General features: G+C 43.8%; 1 protein-coding gene across 3 annotated transcripts in view; it reads right to left on the bottom strand.

Moving 5' to 3' along the window:
- Positions 1-14,353: 14,353 nt before the first annotated feature.
- The window catches only part of LOC139562253 (protein O-GlcNAcase-like), a 31,248-nt gene continuing 24,787 nt past the window's right edge, over positions 14,354-20,814 (bottom strand). For all 3 annotated transcript variants that reach the window (XM_071379771.1, XM_071379772.1, XM_071379773.1), the window contains 5 exons: positions 18,459-18,563; positions 17,995-18,086; positions 17,586-17,778; positions 17,092-17,251; positions 14,354-16,714 (listed from right to left, as the gene is read on the bottom strand). In XM_071379771.1, the coding sequence (XP_071235872.1) occupies positions 16,578-16,714; positions 17,092-17,251; positions 17,586-17,778; positions 17,995-18,086; positions 18,459-18,563 (687 nt within the window). In that variant the 3' untranslated portion in view covers positions 14,354-16,577. The remainder of the gene's footprint in view (positions 16,715-17,091; positions 17,252-17,585; positions 17,779-17,994; positions 18,087-18,458; positions 18,564-20,814) is intronic.

Raw genomic sequence — 20,814 nt, 5'->3', positions numbered from 1 at the left:
CTAACTGCTCTCCCCAAGACCATAGTCTCAGGAAACATTCCAAAGAGAGATAATGAATCCCCCTCTTCTTCTGGAAAAGAAAGTGTACATTTCGTTAGCATTCACTATGCTACATCTTAATCAGCAATCCAAAAGTATTAATTATAAACCAAACATGATAACGGTAAATCCACTGTCCTCACTCCAATCATTAAACGTTTGTTTTAATCCAGCCCATCGTTTATGTATCTCTTATTTGGCATGTACCACCCTTTAGACTCGGTGGCGAGATAATGACGCCTTCACTGGTCTCTTTTCCCCATGATTCTCCATATCCACCGCAACACATTGCTCTTCATGTTCATGAACTAAAAAAATGTAAAGTTCATTTTAGGTTTGGTAACCCCAATGCTAATTTCTCGTGACCCCTTCTCCCTTTCGTCCATTCTATAAATCTATTTCAGAGTAAGACTTAAAACGTAAATCTATTTCATAATAAAACAACATAACATGTCTCACGAGATTAAAACCCCCCCAAGGTTTTCTGAGTTTGCAAGGAATGTTTGGCCAGAAAACAAATTAAAATTACCTCTTTAGAATTAATTTACCTGGCATTACGCATAGATTCTTCAAGAAAAAATACTTTTTCCTGAGGCAATTTTAGCAGCAATTACAGCCACAAGTCTTCTTGGTTATGACACTACAAGCTTGGCACACCTGTATTTGGGGAGTTTCTCCCATTCTTCTCTGCAGATCCTCTCATGCTCTGATGTTAAATCGGTTTCAAGTCCGGGCTCTGGCTGGGCCATAAGGACATTCAGAGACTTGTCCCGAAGCCACTCCTGCGTTGTCTTGGCTGTGTAATTAGGGTCATGTAATGTTGGAAGGTGAACCTTCGCCCCAGTCTGAGGTCCTGAGCCCTCTGGAGCAGGTTATCATCAAAGATCCCTCTGTACTTTTGCTCCGTTCATCTTTCCCTTAATCCTTACTAGTCTCAAAGTCACTTCCGCTGAAAAACATCCCCACAGCATGATGCTGCCACCACCATGCTTTACCGTAGGAATGGTGCCAGGTTTCCTCCAGACGTGACGCTTGGCATTCAGGCCAAAGATTTCAATCTTGGTTTCATCAGACCAGAGAATATTGTTTCTCATGGTCTGAGAGTCTTTAGGTGTCTTTTAGCAAACTCCAAGCGGGCTGTCATGTGCCTTTTACTGAGGAGTGGCTTCTGTCTGGCCAGTCTACCATAAAGACCTGATTGGTGGAGTGCTGCAGAGATGGTTGTCCTTCTGGAAGGTTCTCTTATCTCCACAGAGGAACTCTTGAGCTCTGTCAGAGTGACCATCGGGTTCTTGGTCACCTCCCTGACCAAGGCCCTTCTCCCCGATTGCTCAGTTTGGCCGGGCAGCCAGCTCTAGGAAGAGTCTTGGTGGTTTCAAACTTCTTCCATTTAAGGATGATGGAGGCCAATGTGTTCTTGGGGACCTTCAATGCTGCAGACATTTATTGGTAATCTTCCCCAGATCTGTGTCTCGACACAATCCTGTCTCAGAGCTCTATGGACAATTCCTTCGACCTCATGGCTTGGTTTTTGCTCTGACATGCACTGTCAACTGTGGGACCTTATATAGACAGTTGTGCACCTTTCCAAATTATGTCCAATCAATTGACACAGGTGGACTCCATTCAAGTTGTAGAAACATCTCAAGGATGATTAATGGAACAGGATGCACCTGAGCTCAATTTCGAGTCTCATTGCAAAGGTTCTGAATGCTTATGTAAGTAAGCTAATTCTGTTTTGTTTCAATACATTTGCAAAAATGTCTTTAAACCTGTTTTCGCTTTGTCATTATGGGGTATTATGTGTAGATTGCTGAGGAAATGTTTTTATTTCATCAATTTTAGAATAAGGCTGTAACATAACAAAATGTGTAAAAAGTCAAGGGGTCTGAGTACTTTCTGAAAGCACTATATATTAGTGTTTGTAGTATCTTAAGAGTCTTCTTAGATTGATGACACCGGACACGTAAGTACGGTTTTAGTATTTAATTGTAACTTAGAATAACATCCCCTTATGCACCTGGCGTAAGCTACCAGAGGCTTTTTTCAAGCATGGTTATATATGGCAGACACAGAAAACGACTACGGATAGCGGAAAGCAAACCCCCGTCTTGAGTCAATACTGCCATATATTGGTAAAGATAAGTATACCAGGTTACTACAGTTTTTTATTGAAAAAATTTCCTCCACTTTGACATCAGAGTATTTTGTGTAGATCGTTGACAAAAAATGACAATTACATCCATTTTAATCCCACTTTATAACACAACAGCATTTGGAAATAGTCAAGGGGTGTGAATACTTTCTGAATCCATTCAGTGGCCCGTTTATTAGGTACACCCATCTAGTTGGACCCCCTTTGCCTCCAGAACGTTCTGAATTCTTTGGGGCATGGAAACATTGTTCAATTAGTATCAAGGGACCTAACGTGTGCCAGGAAAACATTACACACACCATTACACCATCGCCAGGCAGGATCAACCAACATTACACACACCATCAACATTTACACCAGGCAGGATGTTGGCATAGACTCATGCTGCTTATGTCAAATCCTGACTCTGCCATCAGCATGACACAACAGGAACCGGGATTCATTGAACCAGGGGACGCTCTTCCACTCCTTAATCGTCCAGCGTTGGTGATCGCATGCCCACTGGAGCCGCTTCTTCTTGTTTTTAGCTGACAGCAGTGGAAACCGGTGACCAACGAGTTGTGCTTTCCCGAGAAGCTGTTCTGCACACCACTATTGTACTGTGCCATTATTTGCCTGTTTGTGGCCTGCCTGTTAGCTTCCGCGATTCTCGCCATTCTCCTTCGACCTCTCATCAATTAGCTTTTTCTGCCCACAGGCCTGCCGCTGACTGGATGTTTTTTGTTTGTCACGTAATTCTTGGTAAACCCGAGACACTTGTGCACGACAAGCCCAGGAGCCTGCCATTTTTTAGATACTGGAACCGGCGCGCCTGGCACCGAGGATCATACAACACACTCAAAGTCTCTTAGGTCACTCGTTTTGCCTCATTCTAACGTTCATTCCAAGAGTAACTTGATGCCTAACTGCCTTCTTTATATAGCACACTACAGCCACGTGACTCACTATCTGTAGGAGCGAACCGTTTTCATGAACATGGTGGTGTACTTTATAAACTGGCCACCTAGTGTATACACTGAGTATACTAAACATTGAGGGCACCATCTCTTTCCGTGATATAGACTGACCAGGTGAATCCAGGTGAAAGCTATGATCCCTGATTGATGTCACACATTAAATCCACTTCAATCAATGTAGATGAAGGGGAGGAGACAGGTTGAAAAATGATTTTTAAGCCTTGAGACAATTGAGACATGGATTGTGTATGTGTGCCATTCAGAAGGTGAATGGGCAAGACAAAAGATTTAGGTGCCTTTGAACGGGGTAGGTGCCAGGCGCACTGGTTTGTGTAAAGAACTGCAACGCTGCTGAGTTTTTCATGCTCAACAGTTTCCAGTGTTCAATGACTATGTACAAGGGGGCAGCAGTCTCTAAGGTGCAAGGTAGAGTACCGGGTAGTAGCCGGCTAGTAATTTAGTCAAAGGTTCAGGGCAGGGTATGACTGTTAAGCAGCCTGATGGCCTGATGGCCTGGAGATAAATAGCTTCTATCAGTCTCCTGGTCGCGGCTTTGATTCACCTGTACTGTCTCCGCCTTCTAGGTGTTAGCGGGGTGAACAGGCCGTGGCTCGAGTGGCTGAGGTCTTTGATGATCTTCTTGGCCTTCCTGTGACACCGGGTGCTGTAGATGTCCTAGAAGGCAGGCATTGTGCCCCCGGTGATGCGTTGGGCTGAACGCGCCACCCTCTGGAGAGCCCTGTGGTTGTGGTCGATGCAGTTGCCTTACCAGGCGGCGATACGGCCCGACAGAATGCTCTTGGAGTTTGCATATTTTTTTATGTAAATGTCAGATCTACACCGATGCATCGAGAAATAAAGCATACTGAGTGTGTCATTATAGTAGCGGTGGTTCGTGAAATTAGTAATCTGATATCTAAAGACTCATGTTGGTTCTCAAGCTCAGTGGGCTAACAAGGTCTAGAGAAACAAGTTCAATACCGGTCGATCACATGTGTCTGATCAAGCATGTCTGCATGTTTGATCAAATGCACATCCTTGTCCTCATCCTGATAATGTTTATCGTCATCAATTCAGAAACAGGTGACTGCTGTCTGCTCATTTGACAAACAGGCATTTTCTCTCAATCACTTAACAAGACAGTTCTTGCTCATATCTATGTGGCATTATCTCTGGTTAGGGGGAGGGGGTTGAGACAGTCAGAGGATACAGCTGGACTACCTCATGTAATTTATTCCTCTGTCTTTCCTCTTCTAAACCGTACCACCCTCCATTCTTCTGACCATAGTCCTGGTAGAAGTTAATTTAACCCAACATCCAGGTTCAGCTTTACCTTCCCCGATACTAACCTTAACCATCAGAGGGGGAAATGCAATACTGACCTTAGATTAGAGTCTATGGAAATTTGTGAAAACTTCACTTTCTTCTGAGCATTGCCCCATCACCCCAGTGCCATGAGTTAGGGTTGGTGATGTCATCAGTCAAACAGGAAGTGGTGACTATGTGTGGGTGTAGGCCTATGTAGCAACAGGATGTTATCTGGTTCATTCATGTCTGCCCCTGACCCCTCGGGACTACTCAGACTTTATGAATTAGGAAATGGGGGACAAAAGGTTGCACTCCCACACATACAGACACACATTTTTAAGAAGGTGACACGTCAAGACTGCATAGCGACACTCCTCCCTCCTCTCTCTTTCTTTTCTTGGATTTCTACGGAAGGGAGTGTCAGTCGTCACCCCTACATCCCCCACCCCTATATCCATCTCTACATCCCTCTCCTCCTGGTTCAAGTCATAGGAATGTTGGCCCTGAACCTTGCCCTACATCCTTTGCCCATTCCTTTCTCCTTTTCACATTCTCTCTCTGGCCAGCTGTGTAGAACAGGGGCCAGCAGTATCTCTGAGAGGAGTCTACTCCACACATACACACACACACACACACACACACACACTAGAAACCCCATTCAAACTTTAAAATGTGTAGACCGATCCGGATGAAGTTGCTTGTGTACAACTTTCTGATAAGTAGACAGCGCTCTGCGTTTTGTGGCATTCAGAAGACAAGACAAAAGATTTAAGTGCCTTTGAACGGGGTATGGTACCAGGCGCACTGGTTTGTGTCAAGAACTGCAACGCTGCTGGGTTTTTCACACTCAGCAGTTTCCCATGTGTATAAAGAATGGTCCACCACCCACAGGACATCCAGCTAACTTGACACAACTGTGGGAAGTATTAGGATCAACATGGGCTCGCATACCTGTGGAACGCTTTCGACACCATAGAGTCCATGCCCCGACGTATTGAGGCTATTCTGAGGGCAAAAGGTGTGGGGGTGCAACTCAATATTAGGAATTTGTGTATAGACAGTATATGAACAGGAAATGTGTGTACAAAAGTAGTTATATAGGATGAGCCATGACTAGAATACAGTATATACTATACATATAAAGTGGGTAAAACAGTATGTAAACATTATTAAAGTGACCAGTGTTCAATGACAATGTACATAGGGCAACAGTCTCTAAGGCGCAGGGTAGATTATCGGGTGGGAGCCGGCAGGTAACCGTGACTAAGGTTCAGGGCAGGGTACTGGGTGGAGGCCGGCTGGTGATGACTGTTTAACAGCCTGATGGCCTGGATATAGAAGCTGTTTATCAGTCTCTCGGTCCCAGCTTTGATGCACCTGTACTGTCTCTGCCTTTTAGATGTTAGTGGGGTGAATAGGCTGTGGCTCTGGTGGCTGAGGTCTTTGATGATTGTCTTGGCTTTCCTGTGTCACTGGGTGCTGGACTTGTTGGACATAAAAGACTGTAAAAACACCAGCAAATCTGTTCCAAAGTATTCCCACACATAGAGATCTCTATGTGATTGTATACAAATGTAGGCATGGTTTGAAATTATTATGTTTTAGTCAAATATATCTGTTTGGGCTAATTGTCACACAACACAATGCCACAGATGTATCAAGTTTTTACAGAGCATACAATTAGCATGCTGACTGCAAGAATGTCCACCAGAGCTGTTGCCAGAGAATTGTATGTTCATTTCTCTACCATAAACCACCTCCAACATTGTTTTAGAGAATCTGGCAGTACGTCCAACCGGCCTTGCAACCACAGACCACGTGTAATCACGCCGTGTGTAAACGCCAGCCCAGGACCTCCACATTCGTTTTCTTCACCTCCAGGATCGTTTTAGACCAGCCACCCTGATGAAACTGTGGGTGTGCTGAATAATTTCTGCACAAACTGTCAGAAACCTTTTCTGGGACGCTCATCTGCTTGGTCGTCGTTCTCACCAGAGTCTTGACCTGACTGCAGTTCGGTGTCGTAACCAAGTTCAGCGTGTAAATGCTTAACTTCAATGGGCCACTGGCAAGCTGGAGAAGTGTGCTCTTCATAGATTAATCCCAGTTTCAAATGTACCGGACAGATGGCAGACAGCGTGTATGGCGTTGTGTGGGCGAACGGTTTACTGATGTCAATGTTGTGAACAGAGTGCCCCATGGTGGCGGTGGGGTTATGGAATGGGCAGGCATAAGCTATGGACAATGAACACAATTGCCTTTTATCAATTGAAATTTGAATGCATAGAGATACCGTGACAAGATCCTGAGGCCCATTGTCATGCCATTAATCCGCCTCCATCCCCTCATGTTTCAGCATGATAATGCACGGCCCCATGTCGCATGGATCTGTACACAACTCCTGGAAGCTGAACATGTCCCAGTTCTTCCATGACCTGCATTCTCACCAGACATGTAACATATTGAGCATGTTTGGGATGCTCTGGATCGATGTATACGAAAGTGTGTTCCAGTTCCCACCAATATCCAGCAACTTCGCACAGCCATTGAATAGGAGTGGGACAACATTCCACAGGACACAATCAACTCTATGTGAAGGAGATGTGTCATGCTGCATGAGGCAAATGGTGGTCTCACCAGATACTGACTGGTTTTCTGATCCACGCCCCGACTTTTTTTTAAAGGTATCTGGGACTAACAGGTTCATATCTGTATTCCCAGTCATCTGAAATCGATAGATTAGGGCCTAATTAATTAATTGACTTTATATGGACTGTAAATCTTTTGAAATGGTTGCATGTTGCATAAAAAGTTTTAGGAAGACAACTGAATAATTTTGGTACTGTGTGTTAACAGTGATATTTGAGGCGCAACACTGGAATAAGACATTAGGTCATCCGTATTTTCCAGTTTGTTCATGCTATAATATTGGTTCTAATACAAAGTATGAAATGCCGTGACCAATTAATAGGTACCGATACCGTGACTACTTTCCGGGACGTGGATATCACTACCTTGGAAAACAGTTAATGAAAGGCGTGTATTATAGCCCGGAGTGAAGACCTTAACAACCTGGACACCGTCGGTAGAGGTTTTGGAATATTAACTATTGAAATGGTGACCGGCGGCCCTGATTTTCCCTGTAAAGTGGGGCTAGGGGAAGAGAAGCTTAAAGCCATAGAAGCGCTGAAAGAGACGCTTCTATGAGTCCTGTTTAAGGTGTGGGGCTGTTGGTCATTGGAAAAGGGAGTATAAGGTGGAAATGGAGCCTTCTGGATTCGGAGGAAATGCCGCCTTGCAAGCATTTGGATATTTTTCAAAAGAGCCGCAACAAATCTTGAAAGCAGCGGGACAGGAAAATGTTACATAGCAGTGTATGGCCTCGGTTCGATCGTTAGCGGTTCATAGAGATTACAGTTTTTATGTGAGGGGAGACGTAGGAACTCACGTCTTACAACTTTTTAATAGATGCCAGGGATCAAATTTCACGGATTCCTTATGATGAGAAATTAGCTAAAATTGCCTCAGGGAAAAGTATTTTGTCTTGAAGAATCTATGCATAATGCCAGGTAAATGGATTCTAAAGATGTCATTTTATTTTATATCTGGCCAAACATTCCTTGCAAACTCAGAAAACCTTGGGGGGTTTTTAATCTCGTGAGTCATGTTATGTTGTTTTATTATGAAATAGATTTACGTTTTATGTCTTATTCTGAAATAGATTTATGGAATGAAATTAGCATTGGGGTTACCAAACCTAAAATGAACTTTATATTTTTTTAGTTCATGAACATGAAGAGCAATGTGGTGCAGTGGATATGGAGAATCTTGGGGAAAAGAGACCAGTGAATCGTTAGACATGGCGTCATTATCTCGCCACCGAGTCTAAAGGGTGGTACATGCCAAATAAGAGATACGTAAACAATGGGGTGGATTAAAACAAACGCTTAATGACTGGAGTGAGGACAGTGGATTTACCATTATCATGTTTGGTTTATAATTAATACTTTTGGATTGCTGATTAAGATGTAGCATAGTGAATGCTAACGAAATGTACACTTTCTTTTCCAGAAGAAGAGGGGGATTCATTATCTCTCTTTGGAATGTTTCCTGAGACTATGGTCTTGGGGAGAGCAGTTAGTGATATTAGGCCGTTTTATAAGTAGAAAAGTCCCCGGATTAGTCCGTAGAAGGGGCTCCCAGATAAGTAAGGCCTGTTCGTGTGTATGTTTTTGACCTATGGTTTACCACACACACACACACACACCAGCATGCACACACCACTCACCAGTTATGAATATTTGTTATTGGCGTTAATACTGTGGGATTTATTGTGTGGGGTCTTTTCAATTTGGTTTTAAACTGTGTACGTAGAATGATGGAAATGTTTGTAAATGGTTTCTGAAGAACAGTGAAAGAAAATACCTAATGGTGTTGAATGACTTGTGTCCTGAATTTCTGGTGATGCCTGATCAACCTCGCTAGAAATGATGGAGTCAAGTGGGATTTAATTATAATATGAAGGAGTGACATCTAGTCTATTTCACCATTACCTTACGGGATAGCATTATTTCCTTATGGAGTTATCAAGAGTTGTAATTCTAAGTTGATTGGTTATTCTAATTTGTTTATTTTTTTAGTTATTAACAGTGTCGTTTGTTTTTGAATCACGATGTGAATCATGTGTTCAAAGGGGAAATTACCAGTTCCCTGGAGCCCTGGCCCTTTGGTAAAAACACAAATGTATTTTGTTCAGTCTGCATATAGAAGGAAAAAGATATGTTAATAAGGGTTGACAGTTACTCCAAATGGATTGTGATATGTGTATTGCTGATTTCATTTTTGTTTCGATACAAATTTCACTAGATTGGTTCTGCTGGATTGTTGGGATTTCCCCGATGGGTTGGAGTTTTAACTCCCTGATCTGGTAACTCTTCAGAGACGTCGCCAGTAAAATAAGGGCGTATGAACTAATTTTGAAAATGGTTTCAACAGTATGTTGTTATTTTCTTTGACATGTCAATTGGTAACGTGCGGCAGGAGTGCGCCATGAATCCTGAGACCGTGAATGTGGAGTGAGCATAGAGAGAGAGATCACATTCAAGCTTGTATAATACTGCTGGCGTACTGGTGTAAAAATAGACCAGACAGGCCTCCCGGGTGGCGCAGTGGTCTAGGGCACTGCATCGCAGCGCTAGCTGTGCCACCAGAGTCTCTGGGTTCGCGCCCAGGCTCTGTCGCAGCCGGCCGCGACCGGGGGTCCGTGGGGCGACGCACAATTGGCCTAGCGTCGTCCGGGTTAGGGAGGGTTTGGCCGGTAGGGATATCCTTGTCTCATCGCGCTCCAGCGACTCCTGTGGCGGGCCGGGCGCAGTGCGCGCTAACCAAGGGGGGTGGGTGCACGGTGTTTCCTCCGACACATTGGTGCGGCTGGCTTCCGGGTTGGAGGCGCGCTGTGTTAAGAAGCAGTGCGGCTTGGTTGGGTTGTGCTTCGGAGGACGCATGACTTTCGACCTTCGTCTCTCCCGAGCCCGTACGGGAGTTGTAGCGATGAGACAAGATAGTAATTACTAGCGATTGGATACCACGAAAATTAGGGAGAAAAGGGGGTAAAATTTATTAAAAAATAAAAAATAAAATAGACCAGACAGAATGATGGTGGTGGCTCAGGTGAGAGACTCGTGTATTTGGAAAAAACAGATTCATGTATTTGGATATCAAATGTGACAGGCAAAAGTTACATGTGTGTCGTTGGGAAGATCAACTGTAACGCTATCTGAAGAAGAACCAATGAAGACACGCTAGAAGGATAAGTTCCGGGAGAAGAGGGGGGTGGTCAACCGTGCCCGGGAATGCACACGGAGAAATTCATAGTCATTTATACTAAGAATGCATTGAGATACCGATCTTTCATTACCATGCCACTCGCAACAGGAAAACATGGACAAATGGGGGCTGTAAATGAGAAGAGTTATTACCAGTAGCATATGGTCCCATTTGTAAATGTACATTGAAACCGTGATGATGTGGGCTAGGTAGAGGGGTTTGAATTCCAAATTGGAATGATATACACACAGTACCAGTCAAAAGTTTGGACACACCTACTCATTTAAGGGACCTTCTTTATTTTGACATTTTTCTACATTGTAGAATAATAGTGAAGACATCAAAACTATGAAAAAACACATATGGAATAATTTAGTAACCAAAGAAAGTGTTAAACAAATCAAAATATATTCCTCAAAGTAGTCACCCTTTGCCTTGATGACAGCTTTGCACACTCTTGGCATTCTCTCAATCAGCTTTACCTGGAATGCTTTTCCAACAGTCTTGAAGGAGTTCCCAAATATGCTGAGCACTTGTCTACTTTTCCTTCACTCTGCGGTCCAACTCATCCCAAACCATCTCAATTGGGTTGAGGTCGGGTGATTGTGTTGGTCATCTGACAGATCTGACAGATTTCCACCGGTCTAATGTCCATTGCTTTACAGAGTTCAAGTAACAGACACATCTCAACATCAACTGTTCAGAAGGGACTGCGGGAATCAGGCCTTTATGGTCAAAATGCTGCAAAGAAACCACTATGAAAGGACACCAATAAGAAGAAGAGACTTGCTTCGGCCAACAAACACGAGCAATGGACATTAGACCGGTGGAAATCTGTCCTTTGGTCTGACGAGATCAAATTTGAGATTTTTGGTTCCTATCGTCATGTCTTTGTGAGATGCAGAGTAGGTGAACGGATGATCTCTGCATGTGTGGTTCCCACTGTGAAGCATGGAGGAGGAGGTGTTATGGTGTGGGGATGCTTTGCTGGTGACACTGTCTGTGATATATTTAGAATTCAAGGCACACTTAACCAGCATGGCTACCACAGCATTCTGCAGCGATACACAATCCCATCTGGTTTGCGCTTAGTGGGACTATCATTTGTTTTTCAACAGGACAATGATCCAACACACCTCCAGGCTGTGTAAGGGCTATTTGACCAAGGAGAGTGATGGATTGCAGCATCAGATGACCTGGCCTCCAAAATCACCTGACCTCAACCCAATTCAGATGGTTAGGGATGAGTTGGACCGCAGAGTGAAGGAAAAGCAGCCAACAAGTGCTCAGCATATGTGGTCAAAAGAACTGTCCGTAGAGCTCCGAGACAGGATTGTGACGAAGCACAGATCTGGGGAAGGGTACCAACAAATTTCTGCAGAATTGAAGGTCCCCAAGAACACATTGGCCTCCATCATTCTTAAATGGAGGAAATTTGGAACCACCAAGTGTCACGCCTGCGCCCGCTCCCCCTCTCCGGTCCTCGAGGGAAGCCAGGCGGCCCATCATTACGCACACCTGTCAGCATCGTTATGCTCATCAGCGCTTCAAGGGACTCACCTGGACTCCATTACTTTATTGATTGCCTCCCCTATATCTGTCACTTCCTCAGTTTCTTCCCCGTGTCTGCATTAAATATAGCAACTGGTATTATTACTGAACCTGTGGCTCACATTTGACTTGAGTCTCTTGACCAATTCCATACCCAGCATTTGGAAATAGGCTTATATCCTCCCACTACTAAAAGGGGTGGAGATCCCTCAGACGCTAATAACTATCATCCCATCTCCAAACTCCCTATCCTGGCCAAAGTCTATGAATCCCTAGTGAACTCAGTTAAACGTCTTCATTGAAAAGAACACACTGAGTGGGGTTTAGTCTGGCTTTAGATCACCATAGCTACAGTTGTGGTGCTGTGCCCGTGTCAAATGGCAACTACACTTGATAAAAAGCAACATTGTGCTGCTCTGTTTGTTGATTTATCAAATGCATTTGATTCATTTGACCATGAATTGTTGCTAGCTAGACTCAGTAACATTGGTCTAAGTGAATGGGCGATACATTTGTTTAGGAACCATCTTTGACAGAACACAATTTGTATACAGTATGCTGAGAATCACAAGTCTAGCTTTATTGAGATTAAAAGAGGTGTGCCCCAGGGCTCCATTTTAGCTCCTGTGTTGTTCTCCATTTTATTAATGATCTGGGAAACGGGATGCAACCAGCAAAGTTGCATCTACAATGCAGTCAGAAAGTATGGATTAAAAATAAAAATAAATCTACACACAATACTCCATAATGACAAAGTGAACAGGTTTAGATACGTTTGCTAATTTATTACAAATAAAAAAACAAATACCTTATCTACATAAGTATTCAGACCCTTTGTTATGAGATGCTAAATTGAGTTTAGGTGCATCCTGTTTCCATTGATCATCCTTGAGATGTTTCTACAATTTGATTGGAGTCCACCTGTGGTACATTCAATTGATTTGACATGATTTGGAAAAGCACACACCTGTCTATATAAGGTCCCACAGTTGACAGTGCACGTCAGAGCAAAAACCAATCCATGAGGTTAAAGGAATTGTCCGTAGAGCTCCGGGACAGGATTTGTGTCGAGGCACAGATCTGGGGAAGGGTACCAAAACATTTCTGCAGCATTGAAGGTCCCCAAGAACACAGTGGCCTCCATCATTCTTAAATGGAAGAAGTTTGGAACCACCAAGACACTTCCTAGAGGTAGCTGCCCGGCCAAACTGAACAATCAGAGAAGGGCCTTGGTCAGGGAGGTGACCAAGAACCCGAAGGTCACTCTGACAGAGAAGAGGAGAAGGGAGAATCTTCCAGAAGGACAACCATCTCTGCAGCACTCCACCAATCAGGCCTTCATAGTAGAGTGGCCAGATGGAAGCAACTGCTCAGTAAAAGGTTCATGACAGCCCACTTAGAGTTTGCCAAAAGACACCTAAAGGACTCTGACAATGAGAAACAAGTTTCTCTGGTCTGATGAAATCAAGATTGAACTCTGGCCTGAACACCAAGCGCCACGTCTGGAGGAAACCTGGCACCATCCCTACGGTGAAGCATGGTGGCAGAATTATGCTGTGGGGATGTTTTTCAGCGGCAGGGATTGGGAGACTAGTCAGGATCGAGGGTAAGATGAACGGAGCAAAGTACAGAGAAATCCCTGATGAAAACCTTCTACAGAGCACTCAGGCAGAGCACTCAGGATCTCAGACTGGGGCGAATGTTCACTTTCCAACAGGACAACGACCCTAAGCACACAGCCAAGACAACGCAGGGGTGGCTTCGGGACAAGTCTCTAAATGTCCTTGAGTGGCCCAGCCAGAACTCAGACTTGAACCCGATCGAACATCTCCGGACAGACCTGAAAATAGCTGTGCAGCAACACTCCGAATCCAACCTGACAGAGCTTGAGGATCTACAGAGAAGAATGGGAGAAACCCCCCCAAATACAGGTGCGCCAAGCTTGTAGCATCATATCCAAGAAGACTCGAGGCTGTAATCGCTGCCAAAGGCGTTTCAACAAAGTACTGAGAAAAGGGTGTGAATACTTAAGTAAAATGTGATTTAAGTTAATTATTATTTTTGCAAACATTTCTAAAAAACAGATTTCGCTTTGTCATTATGGGATATTGTGTGGATTTTAGAATAAGGCTAACGTAACAAAATGTGGAAAAAGTCAAGGGGTCTGAATAATTTGCTAATGCACGGTAATAACCGTTACATTATTGCAGCTGTTTCAGTGCACCTCAAGCGCTCTCTTGATTGGAGAGTACCTACTTTGGTGTTGGCACGCCGCTCCGTTCTTACGAGAGCATCCTTGAACCTACTATTGTCAATAACACCTTTCAAACATATGAATGATTGCCATTGCCATCATTGGTTGCTGTGCCTGTGAAGCACCTTGTGACAAAAAAGTGCTATAGAGTAAGATCAGATTGATAGACGATCCCAAACCAATAATTTGCTAATGCACGGTAATACCTGTTACATTGTTGCAGCTGTTTCCTGATATGATTACTTAACTCGACACCCAGTCATATCACCTTTTCATGAGTTAATGTTTATTAACAACAATTTTCCTTTCACATACAAAGTGTACAATTTCTATCAATAAACTCCTCCCCACCAAAAAAAAAACTAACAATGTATGTATCATCAATGTAGGCCTATAATTGATGCCCTTTCAAATTGCAGCTAAACATAAAATCAGCAGATGCAGAAATAAAAAAGCTAAAGTTCACAATAGCACAAGCAATGACAAAATGTCTGTTATATAACACACACACTTAAGGAAAAGTAAATCATTTAATACCAGTGGAGAACTAGGATACATGTTGCTATTCTCTCTGGGAAACGTACTTACTTGTCCACCACAGAATACTAGTCCAGAGGGTGATGAGTTGGATGAATAGACTAAAAGGACTGCAATCTAACTAGCTCGATGTTTAGACTCATCATAAACATTCAGGCTGGCAGAAGACAAAAATCAGGTAACAAGGTATTCCTTTAAAAAGCATGTTTGAATTGACGTGTCTATGTAGGTGGTGTCCTAACCAGGAGAAGAGCAGCGCCTCAGCAGCTTGACATTCAAGTGCCGGCGATGTTGTATGACGTTGCAGATGGACATGTGGCGTACACAGCCAACGTGGTTCCTCATTCTGCTTGGCATTGGGATCACACCTGTTCTACATAGTATCTTTCTAACTGAACGTTCTGTCCTCCTGGATAAGAAGCTGGTTAGTGGTAAATGTTCCTCACCACATCTCGTGGAAGTTGAGAAATAGAGCCGCTGTATTATAGAGGGAGTGCTGAAGCGTCTAAACTTGTCTCGTCCTATTTTCACAATTAGAAAACGATTGAGATTAGGCTCATCTCTCTTGGTTTAAGAGCCAGAGCACTGGATTAGTGACAAAAATCGAGAGACGTTTTCGAGCGGATGGCCCACCTTTGAGGTAAGGTGCGTTCGTTTTAGCTTGCAGCCGGAGGGTGGAGTTTGCCCATTTTAGACCATCCAGGGCACCGGGCAAGCTAAAATGAACACACCCATTCTCATGTCCCCTTATGTATTTGTCAGGTGGATTGACAGTAGATAAGTGTGCATGATAACCATCGGTGATCTACAGTACAGTGCAATAGGCCTCTTGGAGATCTCCACAGGTACAGAAATCCTATTGAAAGGCAATACATAAAACAGAAAAAAAGCACTGTAAAAAAGCATGGCCAAAAGCAAAGAGTTAAGGGAATAGACTGAGAACCATGTTTTTAGTGAGTGGAAACATACGTGACCAATTCCACATCTTCCTCTCTTCAAGGTTATTCATTTCTACTCAGGTGGGTTTTCCAGAAAATAACACTCTCGTTACTAAAGTCTCCGTAAGTTTCCTCGAACACTCAAACGTATGCTTTCCTCTGCATGTATGCCACTTACGTAAACTATTGAGGAACCTGTAACGCACCACAAAGAGAAATGTTTTTTCCACTCGGGAGTTAAACTACAGTATAGGTGGAAGCATAAACCGCTCTTTACTCTGTAAGCTACAGGGACCACCTGTTCAAAGGCCCCTTTTCCCTAACCCCCCCCCCCCGTCAGCTAGGCCTATACCAAAGTGCAGTGTCAGGATATACGGCCAAGTCTCAAACCACTCCCTATTCTCTATACACTGCACTACCTTCAACCAGACAAAAATTATGTTTTACATTGAGAAGAGAGCGCAGCTTGAGATGCAGTAGTATCTAAATACACCCGCTGACTGTCTGTGAGAGACAGACACAGACCCCCATTCGGCCGCTGACAGTCAGGTCACATGGTCTGAACGGCTAACGGGAGTAGATGGCACCTGACCAGCTCCTGCTTCATGGAGTCGCATGGGGATCAGTCACTGCCACTCCATTGGTGGAGACCAATGACAAGAGGGGACACCGTCCACCATAAACACACACGGCTTTACAGGGGTGCAGACGACTACTTTGGCTCTTTACAGTTTTGGATTCGGTTTCATTCCCGGCAGAGCTCTGGGCCTCTAGTGGCAACACAGTGAATCTGTACAGGCTGCTTTTGTTTCTGATCACTATCTAAAAACAGGGATGCCTCTAGCCTCGTCTAGTCCAGGTGGTTGAAGTATAAAATCGTCAAGTATCGGTAGGTATGTAAAAGTAACAGACAGTTATCCTTAGGCCCAGATGACTGGAGCTCTCTACACAGCTCCGTGGTTGCTTGGCTAGCCAGGCTGTCTCAGAAGCGGCGTCCCGTGATGCCGTCGTCCTCAGAGGCTGCGGCCCATGATGATGATGTTTTTGGGGAAGCCCTCCATCTTGGCGACCTCGAAGCAGCCCAGCTTACTGTAGAAGTCTATCATCCTCTTGTCCGCCTGACGCACCTCACAGAACGCACCGATGGAACCTGGGGGGAGAGTAAACAGATTAACAACATAAGTAACAGTTACGGTTTACACTACTTAAAAACCTGCTGATATGCTTTATGTCATTTGTTATAAGCATGTGTGAGCCTTAATGTACTATTATAAGGCTAATAATGTCACGTCTCTCTATGTATGACTCAAAATGGCTGGCACTTATAGTTAGGACCATTACGAGATGATAATACAACATTACAATAAGTGGGTCCTACATGCTCATGACAACCATCCTTACGCATTATAATTGGGATGCGGACAACTGAAGTCTCCGATAGTAGATTCATAGATGGTTGCGAGGGACCATTCATAGATGAGCAAATATGCTTGATTGATCGAGACAGGTTCTGTAGACACCACCTACCATTGGCCTTGAGGCAGGAAAGCAGGCATCCCATCATGCTCTTGGCCACGCTGGGATCGATGACCTTGGCATGGATGTCCATCTTAATGAGGGATGGGAAGTTGGAGAGGAACGACTCTGGGAGGCCCTCCTCCTCCTCGTGGAAACTCAACATCATCTTCTACAGGAAGGAAGGAGAAATTGTTTGACATTTTTAGTCATTGAGCAGACGCTCTCATCCAGGGCAACGTACAATACCCTTTCTAGGGGAACAATGCCCAGCTGAACCGTACTGCGCTGGCTTGCCTATTTTCCTTTCACAGGAGAGTCCAGTACAGCTCTGATTGGCTCAGTTCGGCTCAGTTCAGTAGTGTGAAAGGGATATGTGTGCATTTGACCAAAGGAGGCAACAGATATCACGTTCATTGCACAGCTTATAAAAAAGAAAAAAAAGAATAAGTGTCAGTGCTAGAATTTTAAAAAGTGAAAGAAACCGAGTGAACCCAGTCTCCTACCTCAGCATCAGAGAGGTCCTTCTGGCAGTCAGGCTTGTTGTATTTCTCCTGCATGGAGGGGATCCAGCTCATCTTACACTTCTTGACGAAGGGCTTGACGTCCACGGTGCCCAGCGCGTAACCACAGATCCCCTCCTCATCCTCCAGGACAAACCCATAGTCTGGACTCAGGTTCAGGAACCCTCCTACTAACCTGGAAAAAACCGAGAAACATACTGTTAGTTAGGTATACTACAGTGAAAAGACACTCCAGCACACCAATCATTTTGCTGCACAGATTTAATGAATATTTCTTTTTTTAACCATCACTTCAATCTCAATAGAACCTTCATTCGGGTGAATTATCTCCGCTTCCATTTTTTCAAAATAATGTTGGGCGACAACTAAAATTGAAAAAGAAAGTCCTTACCTGTCTCCTATGAGGTCTGGCTCCTCTCCACCGAAGGGCAGTTCCTCCACTCCTTCAGAGTACATCTCTCTGCAGATCTTATACACCGCATGCTGGAACACACACACACACACACACACACACACACACACACACACACACACACACACACACACACACACACACACACACACACACACACACACACGCGCAGTTAGAGAGGACTAAGCACGTGGCACTCACAGGAATAGAGGAGACTGCTGACAGTCCAGGATGGATGAGCTGGCCTGCAGATGAGCCTAGAGGCAGTATTTAAAAACGAGGATAGCTCAGATGGGAATACCAACAGCGTGCCGTTACACCCAGTATGTTCAACTAATCACTGAGTGAATACAGGAATCAGTGATCCAGAGGGGAAATTACACTCACCCATACCCACTGATGTAGAGGAAAACTGCTGTAAAAAAAAAAAAAACTCTCCTCACCTCATCTTTAGGATAGCAGGGCCTGATGGAATAGATTTTGGATGTTGGCAGTGCGGGGGGAGGCTGGAAGAAAAGATCGTTTGCCCCGTCGATCGGCAAAAATCTCTGTCGGGGATCAAAAGAAACAGGTTCAGTCAAACTGACACCAGGCACCGGCTCTCTTGCATTCACCGTTTCAGACTCCTTTGCTACTGCTGGGACACTGTGGCACCAACAACAGCTGCATGTCAAAGGAAGGCTAAACCAGCCAATGGTCCAAGACTTACTGCTGGCTTCTGTGGCACTTTTGGCTCAACAGTGAACAGCAGCAGCAAATCATCACATCTGTTCTCATGAGAGCATAGCACATAGAGCATGTTATCTTTTTAAAAAGACAGGAATATGACTTATAGGTGTATATTGGAAGAGCAAAGGCTTGGTCTCAGAAAAGGTGTTGCTGGCTAAAGGAGATGTTGCTGCTCCATTCCCCGTGTCTGGTCTAAGGCATCGCTTAGAGCTGTTGCGCTGCGCAGGGCCGGGCCCATGGCACTCCTGTAGAGAGAAGTCATGATGCTGGCGCTGACAATGAGACAAAACTCCAGGAGCAAAACACTGTTCTAACATACAATGCCTAGTGAAAGTCTACACACCCCTTGCACAATGTTCACATTTTGCAGCCTTATAATTTTTTTTTTTTTTTTAACATATTCAAATTAGACTGAAAAGGTGGAGTAGGTTGTGTACATCAGTTCCAAATTAATAATAAAAAAACGTAGATGTCTTGATTGCGTATGTTTTCACCCCCCAGAGTTAATACTTGGTGGAAGCACCTTAGGAAACCATTACAGCTGTGAATCATTTTGAATAAGATTCTACCAGCTTTGGACAAGTCCATTGTTTTTGTCAAAATTGCTCCAGGTCAGTAAACTTGGTTGGGGATCATGGATGGACAGCAATAGTCAAACCTTAAGACTAACGTTCCTCTACCGTTTTATCTGAGCCCTTCTCCTTTTATATATATTTTTTTAGATTGTGACAAACTCCCCAGTCCCTGACGGTGACAACCACACCCATAATATGATGCCACCACCACAATACTTAGGAAACACAGACGATAAACAGCATTGCATTCACTCCACATTACAGGCCTGTATGACAAAGTGAAAAGGAGGAATCCTGTGTTAATAAGAAAATCCACTCCAAATCATCCATTCTGTTTGCATCAAGGCAGTTAATTAATACTGCAAGACACCACAACAAAGACAATAACTTCTGGTCCTAAATTTAAAGAAAAACAGGTTTGGGTCAAATGCAATACAACAGAGTGAAACCCTATATTTGGTGGCAGCATTAAGTTATGGGTATGCCCGTCATCGTCAGGGACTTGGGGAGTTTGTCAGGATCCCAAAAAATATGAAGCGGACCAAAGCCCAGGTAAAAAGTTGGAGGAACACCCACCTTGGTCTTCTGAAAAGCTAGCCCTGCGATAGATCTTTTTCAATGACACACCAGAATGCCTTTCCAAGAAGTGTTGAGTGTTCCTGAGTGGTCCAGTCTCAGTCATGACTTGCATTTGCTTGAAAATCATAGACAAGGTTTGAATATTGCTGTCCATTTTCTATAATTTTTCTTTCACTTTGAAAATGTGTAGTAGATTGTGTAGATTAAAAAAATAAAAAAATAAAAATGTAATCCCTTTTTCGATTTAATTTTAAGGCAGCAAAATGTGAAAACTGTAAGGGGTGCCGATTTTCATTAGTGACAGAATATTAAACAATAGATACAGCTAAAGACCAAGTCTGGAACCAACAGAACCCTGAACAGCTTCTACACCCAAGCCATAAGACTGCTAAATAGTTAACCAAATAGCTACCTGGACTTTCTGCATGGACCTTTCTTGCACAAACTTTGACTCATCACATATCCTGCTGCTATTGTTTACTATCTGTCACTTTATTCATAGCTATATGTACACACAGTGCATTCATAAAGTAACCTTTCCCCACATTTTTTTCATTAAAGCCTTATTCTAATGGTTTAAATTGTTTTCCCCCCTCAACAATCTACACACAATACCCCATAATGACAAAGGAAAAACAGGTTTAGAATTTTTTGCACATTTATAAAAATACAAAAACTGAAGTATCACATTTACATAAGTATTCAGACCCTTTACTCAGTACTTTGTTGAAGCACCTTCGGCAACGATTACAGCCTTGAGTCTTCATGGGTATGACGCTATAAGCTTGGCACACCGGTATTTGGGAGGTTTCTCCCATTCTTCTCTGCAGATCCTCTCAAGCTCTGTCAGGTTAGATGGGGAGCGATGCTGCACAGCTATTTTCGATCGGGTTCAAGTCCGGGCCAGTCAAGGACA

Source organism: Salvelinus alpinus, chromosome 32, assembly GCF_045679555.1.
Source record: "Salvelinus alpinus chromosome 32, SLU_Salpinus.1, whole genome shotgun sequence".
NCBI classification, from domain to species: domain Eukaryota; kingdom Metazoa; phylum Chordata; class Actinopteri; order Salmoniformes; family Salmonidae; genus Salvelinus; species Salvelinus alpinus.
Note: the sequence above shows the minus strand (reverse complement) of the source record. Positions and strands in the feature narration are given on the sequence as shown.